This window comes from Eutrigla gurnardus (assembly GCF_963514095.1).
Source record: "Eutrigla gurnardus genome assembly, chromosome: 18".
Taxonomy (NCBI): Eukaryota; Metazoa; Chordata; class Actinopteri; order Perciformes; family Triglidae; genus Eutrigla; species Eutrigla gurnardus.
This window is the reverse complement of record NC_139929.1, coordinates 10,629,143-10,642,892: the sequence shown is the minus strand read 5'-3', so window position 1 is coordinate 10,642,892 and position 13,750 is coordinate 10,629,143. Positions and strand designations below refer to the sequence as shown.

At 43.4% G+C, this 13,750-nt stretch overlaps 2 protein-coding genes across 2 annotated transcripts; one reads left to right on the top strand and one right to left on the bottom strand.

Annotated features, from left to right (window-relative positions):
• Positions 1-317: 317 nt before the first annotated feature.
• On the top strand, positions 318-4,708 carry pdia4 (protein disulfide isomerase family A, member 4). The gene is made up of 10 exons (XM_084034200.1): positions 318-556; positions 974-1,160; positions 1,282-1,487; positions 1,572-1,710; positions 1,828-2,033; positions 2,123-2,281; positions 2,368-2,519; positions 2,711-2,867; positions 3,702-3,935; positions 4,025-4,708. The coding sequence occupies exons 1-10, from the start codon at positions 481-483 to the stop codon at positions 4,438-4,440; spliced, it is 1,932 nt and encodes a 643-aa protein (XP_083890326.1). The 5' UTR covers positions 318-480; the 3' UTR covers positions 4,441-4,708.
• A 101-nt stretch (positions 4,709-4,809) lies between these two features.
• On the bottom strand, positions 4,810-13,468 carry LOC311029192 (alanine aminotransferase 2-like). The gene is made up of 12 exons (XM_084034201.1): positions 13,351-13,468; positions 13,074-13,262; positions 9,726-9,815; positions 9,212-9,320; positions 8,900-9,033; positions 8,197-8,440; positions 7,986-8,065; positions 7,719-7,855; positions 7,353-7,527; positions 5,920-6,075; positions 5,713-5,825; positions 4,810-5,413 (listed from the first exon to the last, which is right to left on the bottom strand). Exons 2-12 carry the CDS (start codon positions 13,218-13,220, stop codon positions 5,323-5,325), a joined length of 1,476 nt encoding a protein of 491 aa, XP_083890327.1. The 5' UTR covers positions 13,221-13,262; positions 13,351-13,468; the 3' UTR covers positions 4,810-5,322.
• Between the last annotated feature and the right edge of the window lie 282 nt (positions 13,469-13,750).

Genomic DNA, 13,750 nt, shown 5'->3' with positions numbered 1-13,750 from the left:
AATATCTAAAATCTAAACCCTGAGACACTGGATTGTGATGAATATTCATTGTTTGTGCATTGCGAGGTGAAGATGTGTCAAGTTGCACTCAAATTATCATATTTTCTTGCACTAAATCAAGTTTTATTATCTCTGCCTGCTGGCCCATATCAAAAGAAACGACCAATAAAAGGATCCAATCACATCATCCAACGTAGAGTTGAGTGGCGAATTGTGATTCGAGGACGGCGGAAGATGAGGACCAATCACAGCGTGGCAACTCAGACAAGTTCCCGACGGAGGAGGCGGTGCGCGTGATGTTCGGAAGTGATTAGTTTGTATGAAACCACCAGCCAAAGGCGTCTACAGCCACACTATTGATCCGGACAGCGGGTCTGTGCAGCCGACAGTGATTTGATGATATTCATCAGCGTTATAAGCTTAAGCTAATTAGCCGTAATTTACACGCGAGAGGCGCGTCGCGAACACCGTTTGTGGACAATGAAGAAGCTTGCCCTGCTGCTGGTTGTGTTGCTCGGCGTTGCACACTTTGCAACTCTCGGCAGATGCGAGGAGGGTAAGTGCGAGACTTTTGACGACCTAACGAGTCAACTCGTCGTAAAACGTCGCAGTGGCTGCGTGTCCTGCTCGTTATGGTTACGCCAACTACGTTAGCTAAGTTACTGTAGACACTCTTGCTAGTTATGCTAGCGAGGTGACGTTAGCGTCAGTGGCTGTCATTGGTGCTGCCAGACATGCAGATGTGCTAACTACGTCAGGCATGTCCCACATCTTATGAAAGTATGTTTCTGTTCAAACGTTACGTTGTCTGTGTGGAGTATGATGAGAGTCCCCTCATTTGCAAACAGGAAGTGCGTTGCTATCACTGTGTTGCTAATATGTCCACGCTGGTTTCTTTAAACTAGCTGTAGTAAAACGATGAGAAACTCACTGGTACATCCCAAAATCAGTCCATGTCCTTTTCTTGTTGCAGAGGAGGAGGAGGAGAAGAAGAAGGATGCTGAAGATGAGGACAGTGATGATGAGGACAGTGATGATGAAGATGAAGATGATGACACAGAGGTGAAAGAGGAGAACGGAGTGCTGGTTTTCACCAACAACAACTATGAGACTTTCATGGAGGGCAAAGACACCGTTCTGGTTGAGTTTTATGCCCCGTGGTGCGTCCGTTATTCCTCCAGGCCGTTCCCTGTTCCCAAGCATTTTACAGCATTCCTCTAACTGTCCTCACCTTCCAAACTTTTCATATTCTTTCTATGTTCTTTGTTTGTCATTTTTTAGGTGTGGCCACTGCAAACAGTTTGCCCCGGAGTATGAAAAAATTGCTCAGGCTCTTAAGGAGAATGACCCTCCCATACCCGTGGCCAAAGTGGATGCAACAGTAGCCAATGAGTTGGCGAGCAGGTTCGACGTGTCTGGGTATCCCACCATCAAGATCCTGAAAAATGGGGAGCCTGTGGACTACGATGGAGAAAGGACAGAGACGGGTACGGACATTTGAACGATTTAATCGTAGTCGCAGCCTTTCATTTGAAAAGAACTGGCGTTTATATGATGAATGTTTGTCGTAGCTATTGTGGCCCGGGTGAAAGAGGTGGCTCATCCCGATTGGAAGCCCCCTCCTGAGGCAACACTGGTGCTGACCAAGGACAACTTTGATGACACCGTTAACAACGCCGACATCATCCTGGTGGAGTTCTACGCTCCATGGTCAGTCAGGAGACATACAATTTATTATAAAATACAAATGGTGTCGCTGTAAATGTCGGTATCAGCTGCTTCCAATGAGACGTTTCTCATGACTTGCCTGTTATGACTCGCCTTCAGGTGTGGACACTGTAAGAGCTTGGCTCCAGAGTACGAGAAGGCAGCCAAGGAGTTGAGCCATCGCTCTCCTCCTATCCCTCTGGCCAAGGTAGATGCCACCGTGGAGAGTGAGGTTGCTGCACGTTTTGAAGTTACAGGCTATCCCACCATCAAGATCTTCAGGAAAGGAAAGATGTTTGACTACAATGGACCCAGAGAGCAGCACGGTAAGTAATTTTGCATGAATACATGCCTGAGTGCGCCTTTTTATTTCTGTTTATCAATCGCAGATGATCCACTCTGTCTTTCCCTCTAGGCATTGTTGACTTCATGGTGGAGCAGGCGGGGCCTCCCTCCAAGCAGGTCCAGGCAGTAAAACAGGTGCAGGAGCTCATCAAGGATGGTGACGATGCGATCATAGTCGGCGTGTTTTCCAGTGAACAGGATGCAGCCTTTGAGATCTACAATGAAGCCTGTAAGTACCGTGAACATCTATGTGTGGTTCTCGTGAACATGTGTTCTTCAAGTGCCAGTCCAGTTAACATGCTGTCATTCTGGCAGGTAATTCTCTGAGGGAAGACTTCACCTTCCGTCACTCCTACAGCTCTGATGTGGCCAAACTGCTCAAAGCTTCGCCAGGTCAGATCGTCATCGTTCAACCGGAGAAGTTCCGCTCAAAGTACGAGCCAGCGTCGCACACACTTGCAGTAAAGGTACAGTCTGTTTGCTCATTTTCAGTTCAATAGTTGTGATTTGAATTGTTTATTTATGAGGTGTTAATAGATTGTTGATGGAATATCAATGTTTTTTCCCCCCTGGCAAACTTTAAGTTTAAGGTGTCTATGTGATTTTATTTCTTAAGTGTCCCTTTTGCGTGATACGCATTCATTTATTTGTCACATAGGACTCTACATTGGTGTCAGAAGTGCAGGACTTTTTCAAAAAGAATGTGATTCCTCTGGTCGGCCACAGAAAGCCAAGCAATGATGCCAAGCGTTACACCAAAAGACCCCTGGTGGTTGTGTACTATGGGGTGGACTTCAGCTTTGACTACAGGAAAAGTGAGTTTGTTGCATCTTTTTGTTATTAAGTTTGACCTGTTTATGTTCATTCATTGCCATTTTGATTATTTGTCATAATGCTCTTTATAATGTCATAATGCTCTTTATAATGTCATAATACACTATGCCTTTTTATGGTTATATGTTATGTTACTATGAAATACTTTTTATGGCATTCTGATTTTTTTTCACAGGTGTGTGGCATACTATTCCGATTTGTCATAATATACCATGACTATAGAATACTACACTAACTTTTGATGTTGCGCTATACTTTTTTAATAACTATACCACTGACTTTTTGTTTTGGCTAATTATACTATTTATAGACTTGTTATGACATTTTATTTACATCATATGCCATGACTTTTTCATGGCATACTATAATACTACTATGCTATGGTATACAATGTTTTGTTTTCATAGCATACTAAGCTATGATGTATTACATTTTTATGGCACTCTGAATTATGATTGTTAAATGTTCTATAACATTCATTTTATGGCATGTTTTTTTATGAACTTGTATGACAATTTTGTGACATAATATAGTTTATTTTTCATGACATGATTTTTATTTATTTTATTTTTGCACTTTTGTGGCATACTGTACCATGACATTTTAAATGTTTGTCATCCTTTTTAGGACATTTTTTGTGAATTATTCTATATCATGACTGCTTTTATGGCATAATTTACTAATAACTTTAACTCTATCAGGTGTTGAAGTTCGGTGAATCTTGACACCAGCAAAATACCCTTAAGAATTTACACCATACTGGAGGATTTATCATGCAACAACAAACCTTCATCTTGTTTTCTTTTCATTTTTAGATACGCAGTTCTGGAGGTCCAAGGTGCTTGAGGTTGCCAACGAATTCCCGGAATACACGTTTGCCATCGGTGATGAGGAGGACTTCGCCGATGAGCTGAAGGCCCTGGGCCTGAGTGACAGTGGAGAGGACGTACATGTGGGAATTCTGGCAGAAGGCGGCAAAAAGTTTGCCATGGAGCCAGAGGAGGTTGACGCTGATGTGCTGAGAGACTTTGTAAAGGCTTTCAAGAAAGGCGAGTCTTAAAAATAGTCTTGAGAATAATTTGTGCTCCGGTTTAAACGGTTCAAACTGCAAGTTAACTCCTTTATTTCACGTCCACAGGAAAGCTCAGTCCCATCATCAAGTCCCAGCCAGTGCCAAAGAACAACAAAGGACCAGTTAAAGTTGTGGTAGGAAAGACCTTTGACCAGATCGTCATGGATACCCAGAAGGATGTCCTGATTGAGTTCTATGCTCCCTGGTGCGGCCACTGTAAGAAGCTGGACCCTGAATTTTTGGCTCTGGCCAAGAAATACAAGGGGGAGAAGAATTTGGTGATCGCCAAGATGGACGCCACAGCCAACGATGTGCCAAGCGACAGCTACAAAGTGGAAGGTTTCCCCACGATATACTTTGCCCCAAGCAACGGCAAGCAGAGCCCCATCAAATTTGAAGGTGGCGATAGAACAGTAGAGGGCTTCAGCAAGTTCTTGGAAAATCACGCCACAAAGCTATCACAGAAGAGAGACGAACTTTGAAAATATCGCTCTCTCTCCGAGTATCTAAGAACTCTTAACCGTGCTAGACGCCCCTGGGAAGGTGAAGGGAACACGGAGGGGTTAAACGGTGTTACTGAGTTGCTGTGATGATTACAATGTTCAATCATCTTTTCTTTTTTTTAAGTTTGTTTTCATTCCAAGAGATTCCGCTTTCTTCCATTCATAAAAGCATGTAAGCACTGTTGAAGATTTCAGTCTTTTTAAATAAAACGACAAATGATGGCAGCTTTGTGGGCCAGCACTCAAACGGGACTCTTTTTGTTTTGTTCATCAGCACTAGCTGGAAAATGTTTTTGCAAATATATTCCAGGTTTAAAAGCTTGCATTGTCAACACTTAAGAAAACACGTTTTGTAGAAATTAGTTTTAATCACATTTAAGAACAATTTCAATATATTAAATCACTGGATACAATCTGAGAGAGGCCCTTAAACACACATTGACCTGCCTTGGATTGCCCTCAGTAATGTAAAATGCTGTTATTGATACTTCCAACTAATTTGGCTGCTTGGAAGGACATATGCACCTAACGGTATCAGTCTTAGTCGTTATATAACATAGAATCGGCACTATAACATTTTTAAGCATTGAAAACCTGTCATACTTTAAGAAAGTGTTTAATTTACTAAACACGATCACATGCTATACATACTGTGAGCAGCACATCCAACTTTCAATAGCCGTTACATAAGGAAGGATTCAAGTATCTTCACTGATACAAGCTGGAAATGTCTGTAAATTGATCTTGTAGTGAATATACAGCCTTGGAAGTGAAGGAGCTGACATTAAGACTTTTGCCACCTCCTCACAAAAGGCACTTAAAAGATACTGGCATTTAAGTAATTGGTTCTTGAGACGATGGTTATGAAAACTCTTTTGTGAACCGCACGTGGAAGTCGCTGATCTTCTGCAGCACGATCTTCAGCTTGTCGGTGGGAGGCAAGATGGTCATCCTGGACACGACAGCAGGAAGAAGGATGAGGGTTAACGACACCGTCACAGGAAATACTGATGATGACTTTCATGATCATTCTGCTATCATGACCTGAATTAATTTAAGAAGCAGTAAAGAACTTGTAGATGAACTAGAAGCCTTTTGAAAATTAACTCTACATGTAGTGATTATATCACAGAGAAATCCACAACTTAATTAATGGTCAATGTATGGTCAGAGTGCATGTTTCTCCTTTTTCCACCACGAAGAACAACAAACTGAATCAGTAAAATCCCCAGATGTTTTAGCCATGCTCACCTGAAGTGGAAGGTTCCCTCTCTCTGGCCAAAGCCGCTGCCTGGCACCAGGCAGATCCCCTCCTCCTCCAGTAGCCTCATACAGTAGAACATGTCTGGGACCTGGTCTTGCTCCTGTGGACGGACACATGTATGACATTTGAACACGTCGAAACAAGACGGGTATATTGGGGTGATGCTCATTAGTGCGTTCTCGTGCACGGCAGACCTTTGCCTTGTCGATGGCCTTCTGCGGTAGAGTGATGCGTGGGAAGGTGTACATCGCCCCCTGCACAGGGTTACAGGTGATACCTGGTACTGCGTTGAAGATCTGCTCCGTTAGCCTGGCCTTCTCTGCTAAAGCTGCCAACACTGCTGTCCGCTCCTGAAGAGGAAGCAAGAGTTAGAAAGGTGTATTCTATCCTTAACATCCTGTGATTAACAGGTAATTGGGGTTTTCAACAGTTACGTAAATGTGATACTGTATATTGTCTGAACCAAATTCCTCGTGAAACGTTATTATTTCCCAACTATATGAATTGACAAGAAAGCATAGATGTTCAACAGAATGTGGAATACAAGTCATGGTATAGTAAACCATAAAAAGGTGGAGAATATTAAACCATTAATAAAATATTCATAAAAAATAGCAGAGAATAATATTCTGTAAACAATGTGATAAAAAAGTATAATGTCATAAAGACATTGTATAGTATGCCCCAAAAAGTCAAGTAAAAAAAGTATGCACAGTATGCCATAGAAAATGTAATAAAAAAAATATCATTGTAACCTACAGTGTTTTCAAAATATCATAAAAAGCAATACTATAGTAGAAGTCATAGTAAAAGGTTCATAGGTATATGGTATCAAAAATGTCGAATAGTTATATTCTAGTATGCCATAGAAAATGTTATGAAAGAAAAATATCTGTTTAGAATGTTAATACAAGTATGTTATATAATGTAATTGAATGAATCATCATCAAAAATGCCGTTTTGTACGTCATTAAATATGTCTTTGTAATGTCTTATTAAAAATGTAATAGTCTAGTCATCAAAAATAATAATCATAATATAATATATAATAACAAACTAAATTATAATATAGTATTATATTAAGATTTTTTTTAAAGTAATGGAGTAGTGGAGTGTAATGCATCTATTCTGGTGCGTAATGTCACCGCCGTCCTCCCTTCTTCTTTGCTGTTTATTTTTTATTTACATGTCTAATGAGCGGTGGAGCAAAACTATCCATATGCAAACAGAGGTTTAAGGGCATTGCTACATCTGTTCATAGCCACCGGTGTCAACACGGTGTGTGTGTGTGTGTGTGTGTGTGTGTGTGTGTGTGTGTGTGTGTGTGTGTGTGTGTGTGTGTGCACGCCCAGCTCAACAATGACACACATTATGTAAAACAGAACAACACTTTTTAAAGGGCCTTATTTCTCCCTAAATTGTTCTACTTTTTAAGACCCTGTGATAAATATGATCCTCTTTAAAAAGCTCAAACCTCTTTTCTGAACATTACAGGATTCAAAAGCTGATTATTCATTATTCAGAGACCTTCAACACACGTAATACAGGGTGTGTGTGTTTCCAAGTGTTTTCAAGTACATATTTGTTTTACACTCAGGATGTGTGCTAGCTGCCGTGTTCCTCAGACCTTCATAAACGTGGTGTAGGAGGGCTCATCGGGCTGCGGGGGGTTGACCACCAGGTCCATGAGAGCCTGTCCAGGGACCGGGGGGCACAGACGCACCGACACCAGTTTGGTAAGTTGGGCCTTCACTTCAGGGTCCATGTTAATCACCTCCATGTAGCCTCCACGAAATCCACACCTGACAAAAGCAAACAGAGGAAAGGAGTGAGCGAGGAAGGAGGTATACTCAAGAACCAGTACAGGTGAAGCACACGTCAGCAACGGGAGCCTTGTTTGTTTGGAGAGGTGATATCCCAGAGGGTCTTTGAAGTAAAAATACACAAGAAAACCGTTTCACTTGTGTACACAAGTGAGTGTCCAGCTACTCACTCTCCCATGTAGCATTTGGAGGTGGAGTGGAAGGAGGCCATCTCCACTGTACTGGAGTACTCTGGTCCCATCTCAAACAGCACCCGTTTAAAGGAGTGGAACTTGCAGCCCTCTGCATACACGTTGTCCTGGTAGACCTGCAATGGCATTATTATCCATTAATGAGTAAACTGAAAACCTGTTCTGACATCACTAATTTTGCTCTTTACGACAGACGAACACGAAAGAGGAAAACATCTGAATGAAGGAAACGTTATGGAGTATTACTTCATCGGCCATCAGGAAGAGATGCTCCTCTTTGGCAAATCGGATCACATCTTCAATGCACTGCCTGCTCTGGACCTGACCTATCGCACAAGATATACCAGAGTTTGATGATTTAATCAGGCGTGCACACACACACACGCCACCCCGCACAATTATACCATTCCAGCAGCTGTTTCAATGAACGCACAGAAATCCCCGTCAGCAGACATACCGGTGGGGTTTCCGGGATTGATGATGCAGAGGACGCGGGGGTTGCAGTGCTGCCTGGCTGCCGTGACGGCTCTCTTGAGCTCTCCAACATCCAGGCTCCAACACTTGTCCTCGTCCAGGTAGTAACTGATCTGCACAGCGCCGAGGTCTGCCAGGCTGGCCGAGTACAGAGGGTACTGGGGGATGGAGATCATCACTCCCGTGCGGTCACGGCCCTCGCCGCACACCAGCAACTTCAGCATGGTCTGGGATGAGGAGGAGGAGGGAGATATGAAAATAACGGATCATTTGGAAGAACACACAGAATGTGCCTTTCAGTGTCAGAAAAGCCTCCAATATCTAAAGATGGTATATAAGAGGTAGAGCATTTCTACTGCCTCTCAGCAGCTAACAAACACACCTACATTAAGGGCCGACATGTCACAGGTAAACACTCCAGTAGCTGATTATACAGTATATTCAGGTCAGTAGTAGCTTCATCATTTGCATACAACTGGAGAAAGACTGTGTTGGCTGTGCCAAAGGTCTGTGGGTGGAGTGTACAAGTGAGTAAGTGTACAAAGTACAGCCGGTACAGAGTATATAATTAACCAAGGGTGAATGAAGATCAGACTCGTAGGCCAATTACACACAAAGTATGTCACCTGATTAAGGCACTATATCAACTCGTGGGGAAGAGACAATAAAAAAAGTAGAGCCCATACCACGATGGCATCGCTGGCTCCGGTGGAGAGGTAGATGTTGTCGGGGTTGGAGGGGATTCCACCATCTCTCTTCTCTATGTAGAGCGCCACATCCTGGCGAATGCACTCAATGCCCTGGCTAGCGCTGTAGGCCCCTTCAACACATGAGAATGAACTTTGGAGTCAAACTAAACACACCGCAGTTGATGCCCTGTTTAAATAGTGTATAGGCCGTCTAAGACAAATGATTAATGAGTAGGATGCTAGTGACGTGTGTGTTGGAAGGGAGGGGGATGTGAACGTGGTTGGTGGAGTGAGCGGGAGGCGTCGGACCTATACTGTGGCCTCCGCAGGCCTCCAGAATACGACGCGCTCTTTGCTTCGCATCCTCCGGAAACTTATCGTCTTCCAGGAGCTCGGGGTAGGAACACAGAGCCAACACCTTAGAGAGGGGCACAAAAACATGACATGACATGCATTTACATACACAACGTGCAAATTAAACAGATGCAATGGAGAGGCAAAAGCAAGACAACCTCCCTAAAAAGGGAATGGTTTTCAATGTCGGATTCTTTTATAGCTTTGTGTTCTGCTCCTGTCTTTGTCACTACTTGTAGCATGAGCCGGCCCCCCTAGCAGCCCAATCAGGTTACACAGGTATTCCAGCTCCTTGAGGATGGTCCACCATTGGGGCCCCTTTATGCTGCCTGTTACATCACCCAGCATGACCGGTTTGGTGGGTGATAAAGTTGTACTGACTTGATGTTACACTGCAATTATTGAGTTTTTTAGATGCAAAAAATGTGATTGTTAAGCACAAGCACGAAACTGTAGAATGTTGTCTTACCTGTCGGAGAAATGTGATTGGTTTCTGACCCATGGCGTGGGCATCGCCTATGTTGGCCTTTATAACCTCGGTGAAAGGTTTCTTTAATCCCTGGAAAGATCAAGACAGAGAAATGGGGCACATTAAGCTCAGAGTTCAAGTTATGGAAGGTGTGGAAAATAATGACACTGTGAGGATAAAAGAGTGAGAACATGCTGACTTTTAATTATCTCTTACATGTAGTGACAGCACCTCGACAAATAGGATAACAATGAGTTATTGGGAAGGAGACACATGAGTCAGTGGAAACATCATGACTCAAAAAAATAATAATCATAAGTCCCTCTGTGTGTCTTTAGCCCTCTTCATATAATAAGAAAAACGACTGTTTGAAATTCACATTAGCACATCCTGACTTTACTCGGCAGCCGAGACCTAAAATAGAAAGAAAATTCTGCACATGTGCATTTTCTGCACAGCTGGTCTACATTTATAACCCCAGAATACAAATGGGATTTATCGATGTTAGTTGCAGGACTCAAAAGACATTCCTCCAACATCTGCGTTTCAAATCTGAAAAGGTTAATAAGAGACATTTTGCATTTGTAGAGCTTCAGACAGAGACAGATGTTTACTAAGCGCATCACATCTGTGTCCATCACTCATCTGCGTTGTTACCACCTAATGGCACAGCATGCAAATCAAACCCGAGACACTTATATGCATCCCGCACATGCATCTTCTCTCCATAGCACCCTTTTGTTGCAGACTTTGGCTCGGCTTTTGGAGCAGGAAGCGCCGGCCTGGGCCAGGATGACGTTGCTGCAGGCGCTCATGGAGACACAAACCCTGTTCTGTTTCTGGTTATGGATTCACTCAAGAATTACTGGCTTAATTCAATCGAGTGACAAGCTTGAGTCTTCTTCATTACATTTCTCTCCTTTGTCTGTGTCATTTGCTCCGATCACTATTCATCTTCATTGAATCAGAAAGGCATTGATCTGGTGGTTTGGTACCTGCAAATCTGTTTGCTGCAGCTGTTGCTGTTTGTCAGATGAGGTAATGTGACAATTGCTATTACACATCTGTAGCTCCAGCCAGCTGCTGTTCATGCTGCACAGAAATGCAACGCCCGACTCAACGAGAACATATCTAAATCTTATCAAACTGAAAAATCGTTTTATCCAGTTAAAAAGCAGAGAGCTACAGAAAGAAGTGCCCTAACCCAATTAGAGACCTACATTTAGGCTTACTTCATATATTTTCCTATTCTTAATAGAAGTGGATTACATCAGATCACTACTCACTAATTAAGCTACAATGCAATAGGAGTAAACAGGCTTTTCAGCATGTTTTACATGATAAAGTACCAGCCAAACTGCTGCCAAGGGACCGAGAACTTTCTTCAGACCTATGACCTTGCATGACGGCTACAGAAAGACCAAGATTATTTGGCATTTGCATTCAAATCGGATAAGATGTTTGATCAAATCAACGTGGATGCAGCGCGCTTCCCTTTTGGTCCTCGTCCCTCGAGCAACAAAGAGGCTGCTGTTCTCTGGGGGGGGAAAGAGGAGCCAGTCGGTTCCGCGGCTCAGCACTGCGTTCTCCTGCTCACTCAGTCAGCACCAGGCAATGATTACACAGGCTGGACAGGCGAGCCAGGCCAAGAAACCCTCTAGGTCATCGGGCTGAATAGCGCCTGACCTGAATTCATATTTCACGTAGTCTCATGATTATAATGTGTAATAGTCAGTGTTCGGTCATGCAAGAATCATCAGAACTGTAAAAACTCAAGCTCCAGCCGATGCAAAGTCCAAATGCAAGATAAAAAAAAGAGGTTTTCTGTGATAACCGCTGTTCTTTCTTTGCTCTCTCTTTCTACACATTGTTTCCACTCCATTGTCACTGACAATGCCAGTAGCTTAGATCCAAGCCTGAAAAGGCTTACTGCAGAGCAGCCACTATCATGCCATATGTCTGTGTAAGGATTTATAAGAGTCATCAACACACCAGCACACACAAAAACACACACACACACACATACACTTGCCTGGAAAAATCTGCTGAGCTACCAGTAAAAGTGTTCCAGTCACAGATCTGACAGGAAGCACAGTTTACTGAAATAAACCTCCCTGACCGCTCAGAAAACTCCTGGGTTTCACATTGTTTTCACTTGCAGTTTTATTATTAATTAACGTGTAAAGTTCGTCTGAACTAATGTATGTGTCTAAGATTACACTCTCTCTTCAACTTTGGATTTGACCTGCCTAAAATAAACCTGTAGAAGTCATAAACAAACATTTTACGGCACTGCAGTAAATGACTCTAGTGTTCGTAATTGAGCACCGGGTTTGTTTTTTGCTTTTGCTTCTGCAAGTGGGGAGAAAACAAGTGGATTTCCAAGAACTCCAGCACTTTTAACAGAACTGGGGCGGCTTGTAATGGACTCCTTGAAGAGAAAAGGCCTGCGACACTGCTGGGGCCTCACAGCTGCAGCGTCATCCAATGAACTCTCTCCCCAGTGGGGAGGAGGGAGCGGGGGGCAAACCCAGGGAGACAAAAGAGGACCGAGAATGTACCCTCTCATCTTACATAATAACCCTCCAGGATATACACATCCTCTTGGGCCACCTCGGGCTAGAGCAGCAATGTAGTCAAACAGAGTTAGACTTCCACATCATTACGCGTCTTGTGAAGACGACATACATTACTGCAGAGGGGATTGCGTTACACCCTTTTAACCCTGTCCAACACACTCCTTAGGAAAAGCACGGTGGGTCAATATTCCCACAGCAGGATGTAATAGGAGTTGAAGTGCAGAACATAACAGGACTCAACCGCACCGCTGCCGTCATGCAGAGGCTTTTAAAAGCCACTCAGCAAATACAGTCCATGGCGAGCACCTTATTGATCAGGGCTACCCACTTCTCCTGGCTCCTTCTTTAATTTCCACAGGAAATAAAGGCTTCTTTTTTTGCTCACTCTCCAAAGTAGCTGTTGAATGCCAAAATCAACTGAGACTTTTTCAAATCAAAAGGTGATCCAAAAAAATGTATTTGAAAAAGGAAAGATAAGCATCAGCTATCAAATGATTACAGTAATTACAGGCTGGCTGACGTCCAATTCCAGCTGTCTCTGTCTCTCTCACACGCACACTATTAATTCTCATGTACATTGATTTCACACATTTTTGGGTAGGCTGCTGCTACTAATCTCGTTATGAATCAATACAATAACCCCCAACATGTACACCTGATTAAAGCTCAACTTTGTGTAGGTGGTTAAAATAGATCAACAGCTGATCATAACTTCCTCTCACTGCCCGTCACATCACAACTGGAACATTTCATTTCGTTTTATTGTTACCTCTTTCAGTTCCCTCTCTATCTGCACGGCCCTCTGGACTATGGCACCACGGACCGCGTACTCGACCCGCTTCACGTTGAGGTTCATGCTGTCCAGAGTCAGCACCTTGCCCCGGCACGGGACCCCGTTCGTTGCCTGCTCTGACATGTCTGTTATGTCACGCGCGCTCCGTCACGCTGGTCTGCACGTCTGAAACATAAAAAGAAGATTTTAGAAATATCGACAACGACCTCAACAGATAGTACACTGGAGCAGAGGACGCGTTATCAGCGGTTACCAGTTGGAGTCGGTTTAGTCCAGTGTGTTAACTTTCCCCGCAGCTCCTCGGAGCTTCGACTGACAGTTGAAGCCTCTCGGTGTTCATATTCCCACCCGGCCGACACGCCTTCGCTCGCCTCCGCTCCTGGTTGGCTGGATTGCTTCACCGACTTCGCCTCCGGCTTCGGCGTGCCAAATGACGCCTTCACGTGCTGTCGGAAAAAACGTTACTTCAAGGCTCATTCGCTCAAGTCAACGGGACTTTGAAACACTTGAAATTGTATTTTTTTTTAGGAATAACAGACGAGTCTATTTGTAAAAAGTTAATTATTATTAATTGTAATTCAGGTGTCTTGCAGTTGTGTAGTGAAGTATGAAGAAGTAGCGTCTTAACCATAATAAAAGTACCAATGCAACAG